The sequence below is a fragment of the Somniosus microcephalus genome, chromosome 3 (assembly GCF_052327205.1).
Source record: "Somniosus microcephalus isolate GS21.2 chromosome 3, FLI_Smic_1.0, whole genome shotgun sequence".
Taxonomy (NCBI): domain Eukaryota; kingdom Metazoa; phylum Chordata; class Chondrichthyes; order Squaliformes; family Somniosidae; genus Somniosus; species Somniosus microcephalus.
Window position 1 is genome coordinate 123443377 of NC_140989.1, and position 25052 is coordinate 123468428.

The following is a 25052-nucleotide window of genomic DNA, read 5'->3' on the forward strand; positions in this document are numbered from 1 at the left end:
GCGGAGTGCATGGTGGACACAGAGAATATTATTATTTAATTGTATAAGTTTCCTTTATCTTTTTGTGATTTAGGTTTTATTAGTTGTGTCCCTCTAAAAAGGGGGCACTTTTGTTAAGATTTTTTGGGGTTGATGACACTGGAGCAACAGAAAAGGCTTCCACATAGTCTTTCTGGCCCCTTGAAGCTCTCTCCTGCCAACAAATGGTTAATATTGAGTGAATACCACTGGACATCATTCCTCTGAATTAGTTCCTGCTGACTGATCTAATTTATCAATTAGTTAAATCATTTTCTGGGAAAACAATTAAATAAACTGGTGCAAATAGTGCAGCTGTGTCCACCTCTTAGAGCAGATTTCTCAAAGTGCCAGGATGGGCTGTTTGGTTCTTTCCAAGTTTAAGAATCTACTTGTGTTTTGTGTAATTTTTCATAGATCTGTGGCTGAACCTAGTGTTATTTGGACTGGTGAAAAGGAGACAGCAACACAAAGCAAAGCAACCCTTGAGAAAGTGAGTGTGGGGTTTCTAAACTCTCTGAAAAGCCAGAAAGATTGTTTGTATAAAAAAAAGTGAACTCTGAGGACATTTCAAATTTCCTGTTTTTTTGAAGAAAGGTGTATGTCTGTTTTTTTGTTCTGCATAAAGTTCTGGTTCTTGAGCTTTGACCTTGAATATCTTAATCATTCAAAGATCTTGTGAATCGAGGCTAAATGCAGAGTGAAACCATCTTTGACTAAATGGATTCATTTCTAAACAAGTCATTCCTACTTAGAAATTATAAAGCATAAAACTAGATTTTAGAAATGTTTCCATAAATATTCTCTGCCTTTCAGATTGTGCTTATTCTCTCTACAAACTGTTAGCGGGTATCATTTAAATGTTTAAAAATTCACTTGCATTCAGCAATACATCAATAATTATTACACCTCTTGGTCTTTTAACATTCAGCGCCACTCACAACTCCACAGATAATGAAGCAGTCCATACCCACATGCAACAAGACCTGGACGACGTTCAGGCTTGGGCTGATAAGTGGCAGGTAACATTCGCGCCACAGAAGTGCCAGGCAATGACTATCTCCAACAAGTGAGAGTCTAACCACCTCCCCATGACATTCAATGGCATTGCCATTGCCAAATTCCCCACTATCAACATCCTGGGGCGTCACCATTAACCAGAAACTTAACTGGACCAGACACATAAATACTGTAGCAACAAGAGTAGGTCAGAGGCTAGGTATTCTGCAGTGAGTGTCTCACCTCCTGACTTCCCAAATCCTTTCTACCATCTACAAGGCACAAGTAAGGAGTGTGATGGCATACTCTCCACTTGCCTGGATGAGTGCAGCTCCAACAACACTCCAGGCTCAACACCATCCAGGACAAAGCAGCCCACTTGATTGGCACCCCATCCACCACCTTAAACATTCACTCCCTCCACCACCGGCGTACCGTGGCTGCAGTATGTACCATCTACAAGATGCACTGCAGCAACTCGCCAAGGCTTCTTCGGCAGCACCTCCCAAACCCACGACCTCTTCCACCTAAAAGGACAAGGGCAGCAGGTGCATGGGAACACCACCACCTCCAAGTTCCCCTCCAAGTCACACACCATCCTGACTTCGAAGTATATCGTCGATCCTTCATCGTCGCTGGGTCAAAATCCTGGAATTCCCTATCTAACAGCACTGAGAGTACCTTCACCACACGGACTGCAGCGGTTCAAGAAGGTGGCTCATCACCACCTTCTCGAAGGCAACTAGGGATGGGCAATAAATGCTGGCATTGCTAGCGATGCCCTGATCTCATAAACGAATTTAAAAAAATTAAATTACAATGGGAATGTGTATAATCTGTGAGTGGAGCTTGTGCTCAGAATTATTTAGTCAGAATGTAGTGCAGAGCAGTAATACAACTTGGACCACTTGCCATCTGGTTGTCTCATCACTGTGCCTTAAAATTGATCGACTCCAATGTACTTCAACAAACTAGAAGTGTTCATGAACTTGTGGCTAATATGTAAATTAAAATATGTTGCCTCCATTCTGATGGGCTGAGTTGATCAATTGTAGGGTGCAGTGATGAGGCCAGTATTTGACTAGATAAAACTGATCTGTGGTCTGTACATTCTCAGAAGCTCTACTCACTGGCATTCAAATGCTGGTTAAATGTTATTAGCAGAGAGCTGGTTATCTATATTAAAAAATAAAGACTAAAGCGTTGTTTTGCTAGGTTGAAGAGCAGAGATGTTAAATTTGTTTTGAACCTTGGTTGGGCCGCACATGGAATATTGTGCACAGTTCTGGTCTCCAGATTATTACAAGGAGGATATAGAGGCACTGGAGAAGATGATACCAGAGCTGAGGATATACTTATCAGGAAAGGTTGAACAGGCTGGGGCTCTTTGGAGGCTGATGGGTGACCTAATAGAGGTCTTGTGGGGAGTCCAAAATTAGAGGTCATCAATACAAGATAGTCACTAATAAATCCAATAGAGAATTCAGGAGAAACTTCTTTCCATTTCCTCTTAAGTCCTTGAATGTGTTCTCAAATCTGTGCCCATCTTTCCTGGAACTCCATGTTTGAATCCCTCCAATCTGGTTTCTGCCCTGCCACAGTACTGAAAGGGCTCTTATCAAAGTCACAAATTGCATCCTATTTGACTGACTATCCCTCCTCATCCTTCTTGACCTATCTGCAGCCTTTGACATGGTTGACCACACCATCCTCCTCCAACACCCCTCCGTCATCCAGCTGGGTGGGACTGCACTTGTCTGGTTCCATTCTTATCTATCCAGTCATAGCCAGAGAATCACCTGCAATGGCTTCTCTTCCCACTCCTGCACCGTTAACCTCTAGTGTCCCGCAAGGATTTATCCCTGGCCCCCTCCTATTTCTCATCTATATTCTGCCCCTTGGCGACATCATCCAAGAACACAATGTCAGTTTCCACATGTACGCTGACGACACCCAAGTCTACCTCACCATCACTTCCCTCAACCCCTCCACTGTCTCTAAATTGTCTGAATGCTTGTCTGACATCCAGTAATGGATGAGCAGAAATTTCCTCCAACTAAATATTGGGAAGACTGAAGCCATTACCTTTGGTCCCTGCCACACTCTGTTCCCTGGCAAATGTCTCTAAACCAGACTGTTCACAACCCTGGTGTCGTATTTGACCCCTAGATGAGCTTCCGACCACATATCCATGCCATCACTAAGACTGCCTATTTCCATCTTCGCCCCTGCATCAGCTCATCTGCTGTTGAAACCCTCATCTATGCCTTTGTTACCTCTAGACCTGATTATTCCAACGCATTCCTGGCCGGCCTCCCACGTTTTACCCTCCATCAACTTGAGCTCATCCAAAGCTCTGCTGCCTGTGTCCTAACTCGCACCAAGTCCAGTTCACCCATCACTCCTGTACTCGCTGACCTACATTGGCTCCCTGTTGAGCAATGCCTTGATTTTTAAAATTCTCATCCTGGTTTTCAAATCCCTCCATAGCCTCACCTCTCCCTATCTCTGTAACCTCCTACAACCCTCTGAGATCTCTGCATTCCTCCAATTCTGGCCTCTTGCGCATGCCTGATTTTAATCGCTCCATCATTGGTGGCTGTGCCTTCAGCTGCTGAGGCCCTAAGCTCTGGAATTCGCTCCTTAAACCTCTTCACCTCCCTATCTCTCCTTTTTAAGGCTCTCCTTAAAACCTACCTCTTTGACCAAGCTTTTGGTCATCTGCCCTAATCTCTCCTTGTGCAGCTCGTGGGGAGCTGTACTCTTGTTTGGGTGGGGATGCGCTGTTGGAGGGCACTGGCCATTAGTTCACTTTAATTAAAAAGTATCACCTTCATTATTTGAAATGAAGAATAATTGATACTTTGGAGTGATCATTGGGTAGCAATCTCATTTAAATATCCTAAACGGCATGAAGTGACTTATACTCTGGGTCTGAAATAAGGCTTTTGCTTGAAAATCCTTCTGGAACCATCATTGTAAAATAGTGATATTGGTCTGTGGAGTGGGGAATGTGTTTTTTCTCTGCTGATGAATTAAACTAGCAATGATGCAGTTCTGGGTGGATAATCTACCTGGAAATAATAGGCAGTATATTTTTATAATCTAACAAAGCTGCTCCACTGAAGTTTATTCCTGGAACTATTACCTTCACAAGGTTAAGTCAGCAGTAAAGAAGCATATGCTGAAAATGTGAGATATTGATTGACTATTTATAGGAATAAGTCTAAATAAGAACATGAGCTGATTCCTAGTACAAGTTGATTCATTTTTTTTACTTGTAGCTGATTTTATAAACTGATCTTTCTTAGGAAAGTGGGAATGATCAAACAGAAAAACCAAGGCAAGGTAAGACTGCATTCAGATTTCACGTTTTTTAAAATTAACTTTCCTGTTGGTGTTTGTTTCACCACAGGTGTAAAAGTAAGTTTCTGTCTCTCCCATGCTGTCATTTGGATGGCAGAACTATTCAATTCAATTCAAATCGCTTTATTGGCATGACAAGTTACATCTTATGTTGCCAAAGCATCGAAAAACATTCATGTTTGTACACAAAAATACAGATCTATCCATAGTGTATAAACAGATATATCCCTGAGTGTATAAATATACTTTCATATAATTTATATATACTCTTTTCTTATATTTAGTGGTTGTCCCTCTGTTTATGGCAAGCTGTAACATAGTGTGCCGCTAGTGTTACACAATTTCTCTCTTCCCCTAGTAGGTATGGGAGTTTTTGGTCGCCATTCAAATTTCTGAATTCCGGGCATATTTTTGTGAATTTTGGGTAGAAATTCTCCCTTATGCCCTGATATTTTCTACAAGCTGTGAGGAAGTGCATCTCTGTCTCCACCACTCCCTGACTGCAGTGAGAGCATATCCTGTCCTCTCTTGGTAGCCGGGTCTGCCTGTGTCTACCTTTTTCGATCGCCAGGTTATGTTCACTAAGTCTGTACATTGTCAAGGTTTTTCTCAGTTTGCTATCCTTTACCATGGTCAGGTATTCAGCCATGTTGTATTGTCTGTTTAGGGCCAAGTAGCAATTGAGTTTGCTTTGGGTTTTTGTTGTTTCTGCCCAATATGACAGATATTTTTCCTTTTGCTTAGCGACGATTGTGTTGGGTCGAATTCTTTGTGTTACGCTGTCACTGTCCTGGGGCTGGTTATTGTTAGTAGTGTTAGTAGTTACTTCACTGAGTCCCAGGACTAGTTGACTGAGGGTACTCTTCTTTATGGTCCTCTCTTGGCATTTCAGGGCTTGGTAATGATAGCATTGGGGGTTGCTCATTTCTAGGTGTTTCCAGAATTTGGTGGCTCTTTTTTGGATAGTGATTATTAATGGATATTGGCCTAGTTCTGCCCTGCATGCATTGTTTACGGTTTTCCTTTGAGTCCGGAGGATACTTACAGAATTCTGCATGTAGGATCTCAATTGGGTGTTTGTCCCATTTTGCAAATTCTTGTTGTGTTAGCGGTCCCCACACCTCACTGCCATGGAGTGCAATTGGTTCAATTACTGATTTGAAAATTTTGAGCCAAATGCTAATTGGGATTTCTATTTGGATTGATTTTTTAATGGCATAGAAAGCCCTTCTTGCTTTCTCTTTCAGTTCATTCACAGCCAGTTTGAAATTTCCCGTAGAACTGATTTTTAAGCCCAAGTATGTGTAGTTAGTGGTTTGTTCAATTTTGGTTGTTCCTAGTGTGAAATTTATTTTGGGTCCCTGATGTCTGGATCTTTGCTGGAACACAAGGACTTTGGTTTTTTGGGGATTTATTGTCAGGGCCCAAGTCTGGCAGTACGACTCCAGCAGATCCAGGTTCTGCTGTAGACCCTCCTTAGTTGGTGACAGCAGAACCAGGTCGTCTGCATAGAGGAGGAATTTAACCTTGGATTCATATAGGGTGAGGCCGGGTGTTGTAGATTGTTCAAGTAGTTTTGCCAATTCATTTATGTAAATATTAGAGTGTCGGTGAGATTGGCGAGCCCTGCGTCACCCCCCCGCCCTTGTGGGAAGTATTTTGTTTGTTTGTCTCCAATTTTAACTGCACATTTGTTGTTTGTATACATTGATTTAATTACATCATATGTTTTTCCCCCTACCCCGCTTTCGATAAGTTTCAGGAATAAACCGTCGTGCCAGATGGAATCGAAAGCCTTCTGGAAATCTATAAAGCATGCGTAGATTTTGCTTTTGTTTTGATGAACGTGTTTGTCAATTAGGGTCTGTAGGGTGAAGATATGATCGGATGTTCTATAGTTTGGCAGGAATCCAATTTGGCTTTTACTCAAGACATTGTGCTCCTCAAGGAAGTTTATAAGTCTTTTGTTTATGATACTACAGAATACCTTCCCCAGATTACTGTTTACACAGATGCCTCGATAGTTATTTGGGTCGACTTTGTCCCCACCTTTGTATATGGGCATTGAGTCCTTTGTTCCAGATATCAGGGAAGTAACCGACATTCAGAACCAAGTTGAAGAGTTTTAGGATAGCCAGTTTCATTTTATCGTCTGTGTGTTTAATCATCTCGCTTAGTATGCCGTCTGCCCCGCAAGCTTTTCCTGGTCGCAGGTCCTTGAGTTTTTCAAAAAGTTATTTTTCTGTTATTATGGAGTCTAGCGGGTTTTGGTTATCTTTTATGGCCATTTCGAGCTTTTCCAGTTTTTTGCATATTTGGTGTTGCTCTGGCCTTGGTGTGTTTTTCTGGTATAATTTTTCAAAGTGGTTTTCCCATGTGTCCCCATTTTGAATGGCCAATTCGTCGTGTTTTTTGTGTAATGTATTCCAGTTGTCCCAGAAACAATTGGAATCAATGGAGCTGAGTGTATTCTTAATATATTGCTCTTTTTTGGTTCTGAGTGTGTTTCTGTATTGTGTTAGTGTCTGACAATAAGTAAGGTGTAATTCCTTGTTTTCTGGATGTCTGTGTTTTTGGTTTGATATTTTTCTAAGTTTTTTCCTCATGTTATGGCAATCTAGGTCAAACCATTTTTCATAGTTTTTTGTTTTGGGTTTGTTCTTGTGAGCTTTCAAGTTTGACCTTGTTGCCAAATTATCAAAAATATTGTTTAGGTTATTCACTGCCCGGTTTACGCCTTCTTTATTGTGCGTGTATATGTTATCCAGAAAGGTGTCCAAGAGAGCTTGAGTTGATTCATTGCTAATTGCTTTCTGGTATTTTTCCGTGTCGTTTTTGGCCCATCTGTACGATTTTTTGGTGTTGTACAGTTTACTGGGTTGTGTTTCTGTGTTTGTTTCTGTCTTTTTAAGATACATAGTAATTTGACTGTGATCTGACAGTGTTTGTGGTTTGACTGTGAATGCTCTGAAAGAGGATGGGTCCAAATCCGTAATCATATAGTCTACGGTGCTGCAGCCAAGAGGTGAGTAATAGGTCGGTCTTCCTAGGAGGTCTCCTATGAACCTATCTCATCCTAAAGGATACCCCTCTGTTTTGTAAATTAGATTTTAACATAGTTGCAGCAGCCATCAGCAATTGTAATGAAGGAGTTTTATGCTTTAATCTTTGGAACAAAACTGAGTAAGAATTTCAACATTCTTTATCCTATCGCGGGATGGGCTCATTATTATACAAAAGATTTACAATTTGCAGCCTGACCCTCCCCTATTCCAGCACTGTACAGATTCTGAAACCAGTGCTCTGCTACATTTCTCCATTAATGGGAGAATTTTATAGGATCTTGTTCTTTCTCACTGAACCAATATTTGTTTTGGTAATTGCTGCAATGTGTGTTTCTATCCTTTTTATTAGTCCTCAATTTGCATTTGTATAACTTTTAATTGGGAGAAAGTGCACCTGGGCATTTTGATGGTTGCAGTTCGGTATTGTTTTACAAAATACATATTTTGGTTCTGTCTTCACAAAGGAGGACACAAATAACCTCCTAGATATGTCGGGAAACATAGGGTCTGATGAAAGGGAGGAACTGAAAGAAATCAGTATTTGTAGGGAAATGGTGTTAGGGAAATTGATGGGATTGAAGGCTGATAAATCCCCAGGGCCTGATAATCTACTTCCTAAGGTACTTAAGGAAGTGGCCCTAGAAATAGTAGATGCATTGCTGGTCATCTTCCAACATTCGATGGAATCTGGAACAGTACCCATGGATTGGAGGGTAGCTAATGTTACCCCACTATTCAAAAAAGGTGGTAGAGAGAAAACGGGGAAAAACGGGGCATTTTCCCCACTACCTGACATCGGTAGTGGGGAAAATGCTAGAGTCCATTATAAAAAATGTAATAGCAGCAGAACACTTGGAAAACAGTGACAGGATCGGACAAAGTCAACATGGATTTACAAAAGGTAAAACGTGCTTGACTAATCTACTGGAATTTTTTGAGGATGTAACTGGTAAAATAGATAAGGGAGAACCAGTAGATGTGGTGTATTTGGACTTTCAAAAGGCTTTCGATAAGGTCCTGCATAAGAGATTAGCGTGTAAAGTTATGGCACATGAGATTGGGGGCAAGGTATTGACTTGGATAGAGAACTGGTCGGCAGGCAGAAAGCAAAGAGTTGGAATAAACTGGTCTTTTTCCGAGTGGCAGGCAGTGACTAGTGGGGTACCGCAGGGATCGGTCCTTGGACCCCAGCTATTCACTATGTATTAATGATCTAGACAAGGGAACTAGATGTAATATCTCCAAGTTTGCGGACGACACAAAGCTGGGTGGGCGTGTGTGCTGGGAGGAGGATGCCGAGAAACTCCAGTATGATTTGGACAGGTTGGGTGATTGGGCAGAAGCATGGCAGATGCAATATAACGTGGATAAATGCGAGGTTATCCACTTTGGTGTCAAAAACAGGAAGGCAGATTATTATCTGAATGGCAATAGATTGGGAGAAGGGGAAGTGCAACGAGACCTGGGTGTCCTTGTGCACCAGTCGCTGAAGGTAAGCATGCAGGTGCAGCAGGTGGTTAAGAAGGCAAATGGTATGTTGGCCTTCGTAGCGAGAGGGTTTGAGTACAGGAACAAGGATGTCTTGCTGCAGTTGGACAGGGCCTTGGTGAGACCACACCTTGAGTATTGTGCGCAGTTTTGGTCGCCTTATCTGAGGAAGGATGTTCTTGCCATGGAAGGAGTTCAGCGAAGATTCACCAGGCTGATACCTGGGATGGCAGGAATGACGTATGAGGAGAGGTTGGGTCGATTGGGCTTATACTCGCTGGAGTTTAGAAGAATGAGAGGGGATCTCATTGAAACTTAAAATTCTGACCGGACTGGACAGACTAGATGCAGGAAGGATGTTCCTGATTGGTCGGGGAGTCCAGAACCAGGGGTCACAGTCTAAGGATAAGGGGTAAGCCATTTAGGACAGAAATGAGGAGGAATTTCTTCACCCAGAGTGGTGAACCTGTGGAATTCTCTACCACACAAGGCAGTAGAGGCCAATTCATTAAATATATTCAAGAAGGAACTGGATATATTTCTTAAGGCTAAAGGGATCAAGGGGTATGGGTAGAAAGCAGGGACAGGGTACTGAATTTGGATGATCAGCCATGATCGCATTGAATTGTGGAGCAGGCTCGAGGGGCCGAATGACCTACTCCTGCTCCTATCTTCTATGTTTGTTCTGTGGGAGCCATAAGAGAATGCATTCACCCCTTGAGATTGTTGGCACAGTTCAGTGATGCTGGTGACCACCAGATACTTCTGGGGGGGTTAGAGTAATTTGGCAACATTCATCTGATTTGATCAAATCATGGTGATTTTTCAAGGATCCTGCTTGTCTAAAGGGTCACTGTCCTTTTCTGGGGCTTTTGGTGCCCAAGTCACATGGAAGAAATTATTTGTTGGCCTGAATCCACATTCCAAGTTGGTTTACTCTTGCCTTCCTGTGTGTTTGACTGGCTGTGTAGGCTTTTTGGGAAAGGGCTTCAGACTGCCTTGCTACATTACCATTCCAAATGGCATATGTCTCATAAATGTTTGTAGGGAGGGTTGCACTTTACCACCGAGGAGGAGTGATGACTACATTTGGTTATATTTTGCCAGTGGGCATTGTTTGCTAGTGGGTAGGTGCAATAGACACCTGACTGGCACTACATTTTCTCTTCACTTACTTACAACATACAAAGCCCGCGAGGTCATGTATTATGATCTGGAAGTAAGTCTGGAGCAATCGCGGTATATTCACCATTGTAATGTACATTTTAAACCAGTTTGTTCAACCCTACGTGCAATTGGAAGCTCAACTTTTGCAAGTCATGAACCGTGTATATCCATTGCCGTTAAAGCTGAGCGTAACCAGTTTGTGTGGGTGAGGCTTTCTATACCTGGGCAATGTCTAAGATTTATGTTGGGCTAGAAATTGTGTTCGGAGGCATATCTCCGGAGTACGCCTCCGACCCGCGAAAGAATTATGAAAGTACCTGTTGGAGCTCAGGCTGCGAAAACTTGCAGTCTCGGGCCTCGAGGTGGAGCGCAGCGTAATCGCCCACGAATCCCAGGGAGGCAGGCGGTGCGGAAGCATACCTGGGATCACGTGGGCCCAGTCTTCAAATTAATAAGCAGAATTCCATTTCAATCATTTACGAAAGGAATCCCCGAATGATACAATGGAATCCCCAAATCTAATAATTATATAATGTACAGAATTGGAATTTTATTCATAATTACCTTCATTCCATCAGCCTCACTAAAAAATTTGATTTTGATAATTTTATACATTAAAAAACTGTAATCTGGGCCATTATTTGCATAAACGAATTTCATAGTGTATGTGCATAATTTAGGATATGAAAATGTTGAATTCATAATTTAGATATCCCCTTAGACTGATGCAAACAGGCCCTGCGATTGCTTGCATCAACCGTAAGACTTCCGTGCAAAATCGCTGGCCAGTTGCTGGGCAAATAGCCCAAGTCTGCACAAGCGATTGCTTTTTCGTGGCCCCCGCGGATGGCCTGTCAACACGCGTACATTCACCGGCTTTGCGCATGCGCATGATGAGTACTGAGTATGCCGTCATACACACTGCAATATGTTCCTGTACAATTGCACCATTTAATTTCTCAATGGAAGTTTTTTGCTTTGTTGCTAAAATTACTTGCTGTTTAGGAAGCATTTCAGATTGAGACTAAAGATAACTTTTCAATCATAAAATGGTTGTTCTTGTGCATGGTTTAACTGTGATGGTTTTCAGTGTTCCCTGGTGTCTGTTGGTGATGCCCAAGTGGATCTTGTTCTTGGGCTCAGATTACGCATGTACATTGTTTGGGGGAGGAATGCGTGACGCACAATGAATCAGCTCTGATGCATTCAATGTTAACTTGGAACAAAAAGATTGCGGGGAATAAATCATTTTGTGGTTTAGCTTTGCTAGTTCGATTGGTTAACTTGTGACGAGCTGATGGGGAGCAGTACTGCTAGTGAAAATGCTGAGGTTAGCAAAGAAATAAATGTCCCGTTAGCTCTTGTAGATAATTTAAACCAGTTCAGATGACTCAGCTTCACTTTTTGCCGTTTCATTAACTCTTCCAGGGACTCCTGCACAGCTACAGAAAATACAAATTGGAATTGGTTCTTTACAGAAGCTGATGTTGTGGTGCAAAAACCATTTGTAATGATGTAGGCTGTGCATTATATTCATCTATAAATGTTCTCTTCCATGCTTCTCCAAATGGTTGGCTCACCTACTGGCTGGTGAAACGCGTTCAGGATAGCAGGGGAGCCATTACAGGATTTTAAAGCAAAGAAACCACGTGGAAATGCATAAAAATCCTGTGCCGCCTAGTTCTGTATTGTAGAGTTCATTTTAACCCACAAAACAAATTAATGGCGCAAAGCTAAACTGTTGTTCAGATCAAATCAAAATCAAATCAACTTTTATTGTCATTGTTAGTGCACAAGTGCAGTACAACGAAATGTAGGCTTGCGGCTCCAGAGAGTGTACATTTGGATTAAGACATTTAAACATTCAACATACATTTGGCTTGTAGTATATTAACATAAATATAACCATAATAAAGTGCATTGGCAGATGTGCAAGCTTTAAGAGTTTATTTGTAGAGTTCAGTAGGATGACAGCCCTGGGAAAGAAGCTGTTCCTAAATCTGGTCGTACGGGTGCGAATGCATCTGTAGCGTCTCCCAGATGGCAGGAGGGCGAACAGGCTGGGGTGGGTAGGGTCTTTGATGATGGACCATGACCTCCGTAGACAGCGTTTCTGGTATATGTGCTCTATGGTCGGTAGCTGGGTGCCGGTAATGCGTTGGGCAGTTTTGACTACCCGCTGCAGGGCTTTCCGGTCATAGTAGCTACAGCTGCCATACCATACTGTGATACAGTTTGTCAGGATGCTCTCTATAGTGCAGCGGTAAAAGTTAGAGAGGATCAGGGGTGACATTACATCCCTTCAGCCTCCTTAGGAAATATAGGCGCTGCTGGACCTTCTTCACCAGAGAGGAGGTGTTGAGGGACCAGGAGAGGTCTTCTGTGATGTGGACTCCGAGGAACTTAAAGCTGTCCACCCTTTCCACCACAGCCCCATTGATGTGGATGGGGGGGTGACTTCCACCTTTGGACTTCCTGAAGTCCACAATGATTTCTTTGGTTTTCTTGGTGTTAAGGGCCAGGTTGTTATCGGCGCACCACTTCACGAGATGTTGGACCTCCTCCCTGTAGGCTGACTCATCGTTGTTGGTGATCTGGCCTGCTACCGTGGTGTCATCCGCAAACTTGATGATGGTGTTGGAACCATTAACAGCCACACAGTCGTGGGTGAAGAGGGAGTAGAGGAGGGGGCTCAGCACACATCCTTGTGGGGCCCCTGTGTTCAGGGTCGGGGGGGGGAGGTGTGGTTACCTAATTTGACAGACTGGGGTCTGTTTGTTAGGAAGTCCAGGGTCCAGTTGCAGAGGGAAGTGTTCAGGCCAAGAGTTTGGAGTTTGGTGGCCAGCTTGTTGGGGACGATAGTGTTGAATGCTGAGCTGTAGTCTATGAACAGCATTCTGATGTAGGTCTCCTTACCATCTAGGTGATTCAGTGCCGAGTGTAGAGCAGTTGTGATTGCATCCTCCGTTGATCTGTTTGCACGATAGGCAAACTGGTGTTGGTCAAGAGAGGCAGGAACACTGGCTTTGATGTGGGCTAAGACCAGTCTCTCGAAATGCTTTCTAATTCATATTCTAGAATGGAAGCATCCTTCATCTTGGGTATTTTATGCTTTGAAGAGCTGTTACATGACCATTAAAGGAGACTTGGGTGAGCTATTCTCTCCAGATTATCCCAGCACTTACCCTGAGAATGTCTGGTGCAATTGAACTTTTGCAGCAGGTAAATGGAAGCATATTGAAGTGAAAATAAATGGATTTTCATCACAAGAGAACTGTAAGCAGAATCGGGATGAAATTATCATTAGTCAGGAACCTGCAGAAATAGGAAGTCTTGTGATACAAGCCTGTTTCAATAAAACTTACCACTGTTTTGAAACTTGGGCACTACAGGTGCAAGTTATTTTTCTTTCAAAGACTAATCCTAACCACTCCAACCGCCATTTTCGAATCAAGTATTACACGTATATGAAGATAAAACTTCCCTGGATCCTGCACCTATCTTTAAAGAGCTCCATGACAATGATCTTAACATTACTGAAGTTAGCAACATTACTAAAATAAACAAAATGTTGGCCAAAGTTCAACTGAAGAGTCAACATCTTGAAACTCCCCAAATAACTTTACAGGATTACAGGATCAAATTGTTCAGGGATTATCAGACATCAAGGCAACTGTCAGTAAAATCAGGAACCGGCAAAGAAGTCACGCCAGTAACTGGAATAGAAAGCAACTTCCTTTCTCCAAATTGTTCAGTACAGATGTCCACTCCTTATACTTCATTGAATCAAGTGAAGGAACTTCATCTCTGGAACAATGCTTTAAAAGAAATGCCACCTATTGTGGATATAAGAGAAACTGAGGCTCCAGAAATTCATCTTTCCAGTTCTATGCAGACAGAGGACGAGTGTCTAACCAGAACTAGACCTACACAATCATTCCCCGCTTCCACATCTGGCTACTACAAAACTCAGCAAATATCTTCTGAAGAAAAAACTACTGGTCTTGGTCAACTAAGTCCTGATATAAAAGTGCAAAGTCTGTTTGATGCTACTTACTCACTCCTACTCTCTGCGATGGAGACCCTCGATCCCTCTGTACGCAGTGCAGGCAAAAATATGGAGATACATCTTCAAGCGACAGAAAGTTTCTACACCGTATTGAAGCCAAAGAGCGGTGCGACTTACAGTTTGAATGAAGTTTATTCTTTTGCTGTAACACCTAGCTCCATCCAGTTATTAACATTGAGTTATGTGACACACACACATGATGTGGAAAACGGATTACATAATCTGAATACTGGCACTACGCGTGTGAAGTTTGTCCACGAGAATAATGGGATCTCTTTTAGTGAAAGACCTGAGATTTATGATGTGTATGTTCTGCAGGAACGCCTCTCTAGTTCTCGTGAATTGCCTTTATATGTCGCATCTGATCACTGGTGGACCTCAGTATTCTTCTCTGAAATCTTTTATCAGGATTGTTCCAGATCAAGTACGGCTACTCAAAGGGACAACTTGGATAGGACCAGATATTTTGAGAACATATATGACAGAATCTGAGCGGAATATAATGCGTCTGTCTGACTTGGATTCTTTCCCCGAATCTCGCTACCATCAGCAGATCTTCTCTTCGGCTGTCGAGTTTGGGGCTTCTGTACCTCGGCGTGTGCACCACCTGGAAATGAGCCCAGAAGCTTCGAAATTCAGTGAAATTGATTCAATAGATGCATGGAGGGAAATGTTGGCGTGCACTGGCTGTTTATTGAATCTGAATCTTCTACAAATGACCTCCAAAGATACAAGTCTTGTGCTTTTTCCGAATCCCACTATGGCTATGGTCAGTATTTATTGGTCTTTTGTATCTGAGATGAAGGTTACAGTAAATACTGAATTTCCAGAAGCGTCTGATGGCGCCTGGATTTCATTGAACAGTTTCATGGGTAAGGAAACGGAATCCGGACACTTTACGTTGGAGCTTGAGAGTTCTATACAGCCTGTAATTTATCAGCTGGATGAAGAATAGTCAGGACTGATTACGGATACAAGCAGTTTGGTTGTGTCTGGAAATGAACTCCGGAGTCACAAAGCACAACATTGGGCAACTCGGGACAGTCATTGGCGAAGTGTGATGAATATTACTCCAACCCTTGATCCAGCAGCCGTTGGAAATATTGAAATTAATGAGTTTGAAGATAGATTTCTGGACATCCAACGTTGGATACAGGCAACCGCCACCTTGACAACACCAAATGGATGCCTGGATCAAGAGTCCAAGATAAAAATGCAATTGGTGAGTGTACTTGCAGAGTTTCAATGTCTATTCTAAAAGTAATCCTGTTTTTTCCCTCTCTGGGTTGAATACGATATGTGTGATTTATGACTGAAGCATATTCAATTTTATTTGGCATGCAATACTATTGTCCACGTTTAATCAATATTTTATCCCTTCCAAACAGTCTATTCTCTGGGAGTCAACTTTTGCTCCATTTAATTTTGCTAAGAACGCTTAAAATGCTATGCGACCGAGCAATTCGTAATCTTAAACTTCAGTAGTCATTTCCCACCATCATTTTCCAAAAAAAATCCTCCATGAATTAGTTCACGTTTTATAATCTCCTTCCCCTCGATCCCTACAGTAGGATAATTTTTTAGACTGGCTGGATGGTGGAAGTGTTGGCTACTGGTGTGAAGTTTCTAATTTATCTTCCATATCAACTCTAGCTTTTTAAAAAAAAAAAGAAAAAAAAATTCCTGAGACGGTACTGTGTAAATAATCCCTGATTATCATTTACCCCTTCAAACAAAATTGCAGAATATTCTGCTGCACCATTAAACCCTGATGGACTGCCTTCTACTGACCACCCGAGCCCTGTAGCCATGATCTGTATATAGTTATCCCTATGATGCCCAATCCTTTTCCCCGGGGGGGGGGGGGGGCGGAGGCAATTAATCATTGCATTAAGTGCTTTCCATTGTGGTCTGTTTCACATTCTGTGCGTGTTTGGGTCGGGAGCAAGAAAATACTTTCTTTGACGTCTAGTTGTACTTGAAGTACGGGAATTTTCAACCAGTGACCTCCACTTCAGCACATGGTCCACGTTCAATCGCCTGTTTACTTCCCCAGCGGAAACCTCTTCTCCAGGAGGCCACCTCGGAACACTTCAAGCGCAGCTAGATGTCCAAGAAATGTATTTCTCTTGCTCCCGATCCAAACACAGCCACAAAGTCAAACCGAAGCATTTAATGCAGTGCCGATTGGCTCAGAGACCTGGAATTCTTGCCACTCTTCTCTGAACCTTTTCCAGTGCCATTTGGGAAGGAAGGTGTGAGAAACTGTTCAGCATAATCCAAAGGTGGGTTTGCCAGTGATCCACGTGAGGTTAGAATAACCAGTCAAATGCTCTGTCCAGTTTCGTTTCCATTCTCCAAGTTGCAGCAGTGCCACTTATCCTCAAGTGAATTCAGGCTCGAGCTGTGCTTTTGTTAGTGGTTGGTTTTTATTTCTGTGTTGGGGACCCAATATCACAAGGTGTGAAATATTTAAGTAAATGTTTGTCTTAAAGCATTGAAACCTGCATTTTTATATAGTGCCCCATGATCTCAAGTGCTTCCTAATCAATGAATTGCAGTGACTGTTGTGTAGATGAATGTGGCAGCGAGTAGTGTAGAGCAAGGTCTGAGCTGAAATAAGCAGCTAAAATAAAAACACAAAATGCTGGAAATACTCAGCAGGTCAGGCAGCATCTGTGGAGAGAGAAACAGAGTTAACGTTTCAGGTCGATGACCCTTCGTCAGGACTGGAAAAAGCTGGAGATGTAACAGGTTTTTAAGCAAGTACAGAAGCAGGGAAAGGGGGGAGGGGAGGAAAGAACAAAAGGGAAGGTCTGTGATTGGGTGGAAGGCAGGAGAGATTAAATGACAGAAGGGATGATGGTGCAAGGCAATAGGAGATGGTAATGGAACAAGTTAAGAAACAAAAGATGGCTGTAGAAGTGTAAATGCGAAGGCAGAATGAAAGGCAGCTGCCATGTAAGGGAAACAATGGAAATAAAGATCGGAGCAGAGGTTATGGTCTGCTCATCTGTTAATTGGTTGAGTGAGGAATGCTGCTGCAGAGCTCCCTGCCCCTACTCCGTGCTGTGTTCACCTGAATAGACCAACTGGGCCTCAGTTTAACATCTTGTCGGATGTAACTCGCACTGTACTGTGCCAATGGGTGCCTAGAATGTGTGGACTTGACCCCATAAACTTTTGTCTTATTGTTGATGGTCAACAGCAGGTAGATATTTTTCTTGTATGCTGTGGGCATCACTTGACGTGAGCAGATTCATGAACCTGAATACCATTTGGATCACAACAATGGATTTGGGAAAGAAAAGTGACGTGTGACACTCTAGGCCTGCACATGAATGATTAAAGCAATCCAGTGTTGGTATGAACTGTCCTGGACCTTTCTTGTGAACAGGAGTAGACTATTCGGCCCCTCGAGCCTACTCCGCTGTTCAATAAGATCATGGCTGATCTTCGACCTCAAGTCGACTTTCCCATCCGACCCATATCCCTTGATTCCCCTAGAGTCCAAAAATCTATCTACCTCAGCCTTGAATATACTCAACGACTCAGCATCCACAGTCCTTTGGGGTGGAGGATTCTAAAGATTCAAGACCATTTGAGTGAAGAAATTCCTCCTCATCTCAGTTTTAAATGGCTAACCCCTTATTCCGAGACTATGCCCCCTAGTTCTAGACTCTGCAACCAGGGGGAAACAACCTCTCGGCATCTACCCTGTCAATCTCCCTGAATCTCTTATATGTATCCTCAATATGGGGGAACTCTAAATTTGTATTGGTAGCTTTTCTGCCAGTAATTCCATAATGTTGGTCAGCTCCTTTTTCCCAAGTGAGTTAAGTGGAAGGACCCATTCACACTTGAGTATTAAGTTTATTTGTGTTAACTTTCAGCTATGCTTGCAGTGATTGGTCTTGCACTAATGTGAAAGATCCTAAAATTACTGATTTCAAATAGTTACAATCCAACTCCCTCTAGAAAATGTATAAAGACTTCAAAGCAAAATATTACCCTTGCTTGATGTATTCGACCAACTATCTTTGAACTTGTGTTTTCTGTCTCATCACTTGAGGCTTGTGTAATTGGGACAGATGAATGCCATTGGCTCAAACGTCTTGTGGTTTATGCCTTAAAGAACATAAAGACTTAAAGGCTAGGACAGGCATTTATTACAAATAAAGATTAAGCTGCTGCTGAAAGATGTGTTATGGTTGTAACAGTTCTGTTTATATTCAGTTTCTTTTCAAGGAAATTTATAAAGTTGTTTTTCCCCCATTGCCACTGCATTTAAAGAAAACTAAATTGTAATGAAGAAAGAAAGACTTGCACTTATATAGCGTCTTTCACAACCACCGGACAACTCCAAGCACTTTGAAGTAATTTTGGAGTCATTGTTGTAATGTGGGAAACGCGTCAGCCAATTTGCGCACAGCAAGCTCCCATAAGCAGCAATGTGATAATGACCAGGTAATCCGTTTGTGATAACTCCCCTGCTCTTCTTCAAAATGGTGCCATGGAATCTTTTACGTCCACCTGAGAGAGCAGACAGGGCCTCTGTTTAATGTCTCATCTGAAAGACGGCACCTCTGACAGTGCAGCACGCTCTCAGTATTGCACTGGAGTGTCAGCCCAGATTTAGGTGCTCAGTCCCTGGAGTGGGACTTGAACCCACAACCTTCTGACTCAGAGGCGAATGTGCTAGCCACTGAGCCGCAGCTGACACGAAGGTGAATGTTTGTAATACATTCATTGTGCTCTGATTCTGGCCCTTGAGTAGGCCATTCATTCCTCGGGGGTTTAAAAGGGTTACTGTTCTTGAGGGAAAGTAGCCAGAAGAGCCCTGTTATTTTGTTCCAATTTTCTGTGATGCAAAGATCAGTTTTGATGCTCTTTATATTATTGTACTGGGCAAATAAATGTTTGGTATATTTGCCTATAGAGTGTATCACTTGATGCATTAACTGTCTGGACAGACTTGGCAGTAAACCTGTGCATTTTAAATACTTTTGGCGCAAAGTTGGCTCCGATGCAATAGCTTATTCAGCTGAGATGTAACTTGATACCCAAAACCGTTCAGCGGCATAAAATCACCATTACTTGATGTACAGTCATTCCATGGAATTGTGACTTGAATCCATGTGTGTATTGCAATTTTTTTCCCTCTTTTGCAGATACTGAGGTCATTCATGAAATAGCTGATCCACCAAAAATATATCCTGGAGGTAAAGCTTTGAATGTTTATGTAGTTGAAGATGTGGTTCTGTGGAGGTCTCCAGAAATTACTGATAAAATGTCTATAGTTGCACTATAGAAGATAGCAGAGGTCATGAGTTCAAATGGCAAATTGTGAAATTAAATTCAATAAATCTAGTTATTTGTGGGCTAATACCAGAAAAATAATCATGAAAGCTTCTGGATTATCATAAGAACCCAACTGGTTTCCTAATATTCCTAACTGGTTTGGACCACGTGACTCCAGTCCCACTGTGTTTGACTCTTAATACCATCTGAAGTGGCCCCCTCCATCTTTTCAGGGCTACTGGGGGTGGGGCAATGAGACTTGCAGGGTTCAGATATGCAAATCTTTAAAAGTGGGAGGACAAGCTGATCCTTTTCTTGATTAAGATAAGATCTGGGATCCTTGATCGTTCTGTATACAGAGAGAGAGGTAATGCTAAAGGACACGTCTGCTGCCAACAAACTGGAAGTAGTTGTGTATGTGCAGCCTGTTTTTTGGTGGTTCCAATTTAAAAAATAAACTGTTGGGTGAAAATATGATGTGAAGCCGTTTGCAGCGACTGTTCGTTGCTCCGTGAAGAGGCTGTTAGAAGTGCTTATTTTGTATAGGTTCACTTTTAATTGGGATCTAACTTTATAAAATAACGTGGACACCACGTCGCCTGGAGAAAGTTTGGAGGCTCAGTTTGAATTTAATGCATTTCTGGCGAACCGAGAAATGTCGAACAGGGAGCGGGGCTGAGATGTCGGGAGTGGGATCGAAATTTCCAGATTAATGCGCAGAACGCTTCTGTGCAGCTTCTGGTCATTGAAATCAGCTTCCGGTTCATTGGCAGGAGTCACTCTGAATGTGAAATTGATGCAAACTGTTGGTTAGAACACATTTGAAATAGGTGCCCAAACATGGACACGATGAGGGTGAAATTGGTCTTGGACTGTGTTGCTTGCTTTGTGATTGCAAATCGGCAGCCCATTTTAGACCATGCACGGTTAAAGGAAAATTGGGCATGTGGTGTAGTGGGCTGCTGATTGGCTTTTGCCGTCCTGCCAAAGACCAATTTCACCTACAATTATTTTAGGAAGGCTGCCAAGGCATGGAAAAGATACAAGAGATTCATTAAGATGATACCAGCGATGGGCTGCAGTTGTGAAAGGAAACTAGTGAATCTGGGCTTCGTTCATTAGAACAAAAGAAGTTAAGAGGAGTTTTAATAGATGCTCAAAATCTGAGCAGTTTCAATGATTAAGTAAATCGAGGTGAGTATTTCCACTGGTCAGTAACCAAGGGCATAAATTAAAAATCCGAGAGGTTAGGAGTTTTAATGCGGTGGGTTGTTGGGGCATTTCTTGTCCTGTCAAACAGTGGAAGAAAAATCCATAATAGCTTTTAAAAGGTAAATGGATAAATATTTTTAAAGGAAACATTTAAGTGTGTGGGCAAAAGAATGGGGGGGGGGGGGTTAAAAATAGCTGAGTTGGCACTGGCTTAATGGTCTCCTGTAAAATTCTGGTTCTATTCCCAGTACTGTTCTTCCTTTTTTAAATGCTAAAATATCTAAATGTATTTACATTTCTACAGACCACTTGTTTGAAGTATCTGTTGGAGTGAAGTTTGTAGGTGGCAATTTCAAGCAATTTGAGGGGCTGGAGAAAAGAGTTGCAAGATCTGTCAAAAATCTGGTGAGTTATTGAGTGCATTCCTTGTGCTGCGAGTACAATTCATCTTTAATAAATAATAACTTTCTCTCTTCCAGGTTACAGAAAAGCTTTCAACATTTTCTCCTTCGCTTAAGAAATTACTCTTTCGAGGTGTTGAGAGGTAAAATCCAAATGGTTTCCATACTATTGTGCAAAGCACTTTGGGAAGAGGGTGGAAATGGTGTGCATGTGTCCTGGGGTTGTGAAGGGCACTATATAAATGCAAGTCTTTTCAGTGAGCATCTAATAAGCTAGTCTGTAGCAACACTCTGACTTTGATTTTGAATGTACACTTCACATCAGATCTTGGTTCAAATTGAACTAGTTACTTCTGAGATATTTTGAAATGTTTTATTTTGAAGTTGTTCTGAGTTAAGCAAAGTTCTGTAATCTAGTGAAAGGTTTTCCTTGCGCTATTCATTCAGTAAACCAGTTGTAGCCTGAGATGTGGCCAGTTGGAGTGATCGATAGCTTAGTGTGTACCTGGTCAGTACAGGGGTACATCTTCAGCCTGCTGTCCCAGATTACCTTCTGTACAAGGCCCCATTTTAATCGGCGGGGGGGGGGGGGCAGGTGGTGCTTCCCTGGGGAATTGGAGTTTTGTGCTAAGCATGAGAATTATTTGGAACATAAATGTAGAACATCAGTTTAAACCTACTTCTGTAAACTCTGCACCACCTAATGTAAATTTCAATGTGTTGGATTCATCAAGAACATATACCTGTTAAACTGTAACTGCTACTAAGATTCTAGATTTGGGTCAGGCCAACTTCAAATGAATGAGACCGAGACTGTCCACAGTAAACTGGGCAAATCTGTTAATGCATAAAACGACAGAAGATCAGTGGGAGATGTTCAGAAAAGAACTTGAGGTGATACAGGACCAGTTTATACCCCTGAGGGGCAAGAGCTCTAGTTGCCAAAAAAAGGCCGTAGATGACTAGAGGTAAGGGACAGCATAAAATTAAAAGAAAAAGCCTACAAAAATTAGCACAGATCCTGGCGAATGGGAAAGATACAAAGGGTCACAAAACAGACAGTAAGAGCTACAAAAAGGGAGTATAAAAGGAAACTTGCAAGGGATATCAAAATCAACACTTTTAATATTAGTAAAGAGGGTAGTCGGGAGCAATGTTGGTCCCTTAAAAACTGCAAGTGGTGATATCAATGATGAGGAAATAGTGGACATGTTGAATAATTACTTTGTCAGTATTTACAGTAGAGGAAGAGGAAGAGGATAGCATGCCAGAAATCCCAAGGAAACTAAATCAGGGACAGGCACTCAATAAAATTAATGTAAGTAATATAACCGTAATTAAGAAAATAATGGCACTAAAGAGTGACTAATCCCCAGGACAAGATGGTTTCCATCGCAGGGTTTTAAAGGAAGTAGGTGAGCACATTGTCGATGCCCTAACTATAATCTTCCAAAGTTCTCTCGATTTCAGGAACCGTTCCTTTAGTTTGGAAAATTGTGCACGTCACTGCTTTTTTTTAAATGGTGAGAGGGAAACCAGGGAATTATAGACCAGTTAGCCTAACATCTGTTGTCAGGAAATTGCTAGAGTCTATAACTTAAGGTAGGGTGACGGAACACCTCGCATTTTCAGCTGATCAGAGAGCGCCAGCATGGCTTTGTGAAAGATAGGTCATGCCTGAAAAACCTGATTGAATTTTTTGAAGAGGTGACTAAAGTAGTGGACAAGGGAATGTCAATGGGTATTATTTATAAGGACTTCCAGAAGGCATTTGATAAAGACCCACATAGAGACTGTTAACTAAGAAGAACTCAAGGAATTGAGGGCAAATTATTGAACTGGTTAGGAAATTGGCTGAGCGGCAGGAGACGGGCAGTAGGGATAATGGGTAGGTACGCAAATTGGCAGGAGGTGACTTGTGGTGTTCCGCAGGGATTTGTGTTGGGGCTTCAACTATTCACAGTATTTATTAACGACTTGGATGATGGCATAGAAAGTCATATATCCAAATTTGCCAATGACACAAAAGATAGGAATTGTAGGCAGTGTGGATGGAAGCATAAAATTACAAAGGGATATTGATAGATTAAGTGAATGGGCAAAACTGTGGCAAATGGATTTGAATGTCAGCAAATGTGAGGTCATCCACTTTGGACAAAGGGTAGAACAGGGTACTTTCTAAATTGGGAAAAGCTAAAAACAGTGGAGGTCCAAAGAGACGGGGGTGGGGGGGGGGGGGGTGGTCTGGTCTGGGTACATATCATTAAAACCTCATGAACAGGTACAGAAAATAATCAAAAAGGCTAATGGAATGCTGACCTTTATATCTAGAGGACTAGAATATAAAAGGGTAGAAGATATGCTGCAGCTATACAAAACCCTGGTTACACCAAACTTGGAGTACTGTGAGCAGTTCTGGGCACCACACCTTAGGAAGGATATGTTGGCCTTTGAGGGAGTGCAGCGTAGGTTTATCAGAATGATACCTGGACTTCAAGGGTTAAGTTACAAGGAGAGATTACACCAATTAGGGTTGTGCTCTAAGTTTTCAGGATATTAAGGGGAACAGATAGGGTAGACAGAGGAAAAACTATTTCCACTAGTTGGATTCTAGAACTAGGGGGGACATAGTCTAAAAATTAGAGCCAGACCTTTGAAGAGTGAAATTACACACAAGGGTGGTAGAAGTTTGGAACTCTCTTCCACAAAAGGCAATCAATGCTAGATCAATTGTTAATTTTAAATCTCTGATCACTTTCTGTTAACCGAAAGTATTAAGGGATATAGGCCAAAGGCAGGTATATGGAGTTAGGTTGCAGATCAGCCATGATCTCTTTGAATGGCGGAGCAGGCTCGAGGGGCTGAATGGCCTGCTCTTGTTTCTATATAAAAAGAGATGCTTATTTACTATAATTCTATTCTTGTCCTTCAACCTCACAGGATCGATGCTCCAGGCCTGCTCTTTATCTATTGGCTGTATTTCAATCCCAGTGGAGAGGACATCTACATTCCTCTCCAGAGTCAGATAAACCAACTGTTGAACAAGTCTGTAGCTAATCTAAGACATGGAAAAGCTGTATTGTTTTCAATATCAGTTGAAGGTAACTCGAGTGTTTAAAAGAAAATTCAAATGCTTTAATGGAGCTTTACAGGATATAGTTGTAAAGATGTTTATTTTCCAAGCTACAAACTATTTAATATAGGTTGGCATTAGCAGCATTTTACAGAAAGTGACTCCTTAATTGCTTTGAATATATTTACAAGATATTTTGAAGAATAGAGAAAGATTGGTGACCATTTGATACATACCTCATTCTGCAGATGTGGACGAATGCTCCTCTGGGCTTTCGATGTGTGACCCTGAAGCCAACTGTTTGAATGCCTTCGGTTTCTATTCTTGTCGATGTACAAAAGGATTTGATGACCATTCTCCAACTGCTTCTGGCATCAGCTGTGTCAAGAATATGAAGTCAGGTATTTATGAATTGATGATGTGCATGAATTAAAATGGGTCCCAGCTACCTAATCTAGTTTCCTAAAAAAATACTTCAAATTAATTGTATGAATTTTGGCTTTAGGAAATGAAGACTACTTGACTATTTTGTGTCCATGTTTCCCCACTAATTTGCATGTTAACTAGTTCAGCTCCCTGCAAAACCTATTCTAAGAATCATCTATGGAACTGAAACTTAATACCAGCAGTCTGTTAGCTGTTCAAAGTTCCCATTGAAGTTTGTTTTTAAAGGCATTAATATATTCTGAATTATTTCCACTATAACATATCCTTACAATGTAAACCATTTATAGCTATGTTTAAAGGCTGAATGTGTGCAAAGTGATGAACCCTGTGACAAGTACATCCATTATATTGCAAATCTTCAAATAGGAAATAGACAAAATGAGAAATCCATTCTTATAAAAGGCTTTACTGTAACAAGACATTTCCCCTCCCCACCATGAATTCAT

The 25052-nt window shown here is 41.8% G+C and overlaps 1 protein-coding gene across 3 annotated transcripts in view; it reads left to right on the plus strand.

Annotated features, from left to right (window-relative positions):
* Positions 1 to 328: 328 nt before the first annotated feature.
* Positions 329 to 25052, plus strand: part of LOC147121367 (uncharacterized) — a 58212-nt gene continuing 33488 nt past the window's right edge. For 2 of the 3 annotated variants that reach the window (XM_085981571.1, XM_085981573.1), the window contains exons 1-7: positions 329 to 511; positions 4329 to 4365; positions 19344 to 19394; positions 20990 to 21090; positions 21165 to 21229; positions 24027 to 24187; positions 24408 to 24560. In XM_085981571.1, the coding sequence (XP_085837697.1) occupies positions 374 to 511; positions 4329 to 4365; positions 19344 to 19394; positions 20990 to 21090; positions 21165 to 21229; positions 24027 to 24187; positions 24408 to 24560 (706 nt within the window). In that variant the 5' untranslated portion in view covers positions 329 to 373. The remainder of the gene's footprint in view (positions 512 to 4328; positions 4366 to 19343; positions 19395 to 20989; positions 21091 to 21164; positions 21230 to 24026; positions 24188 to 24407; positions 24561 to 25052) is intronic. The other variant, XM_085981572.1, reaches the window with a different exon arrangement.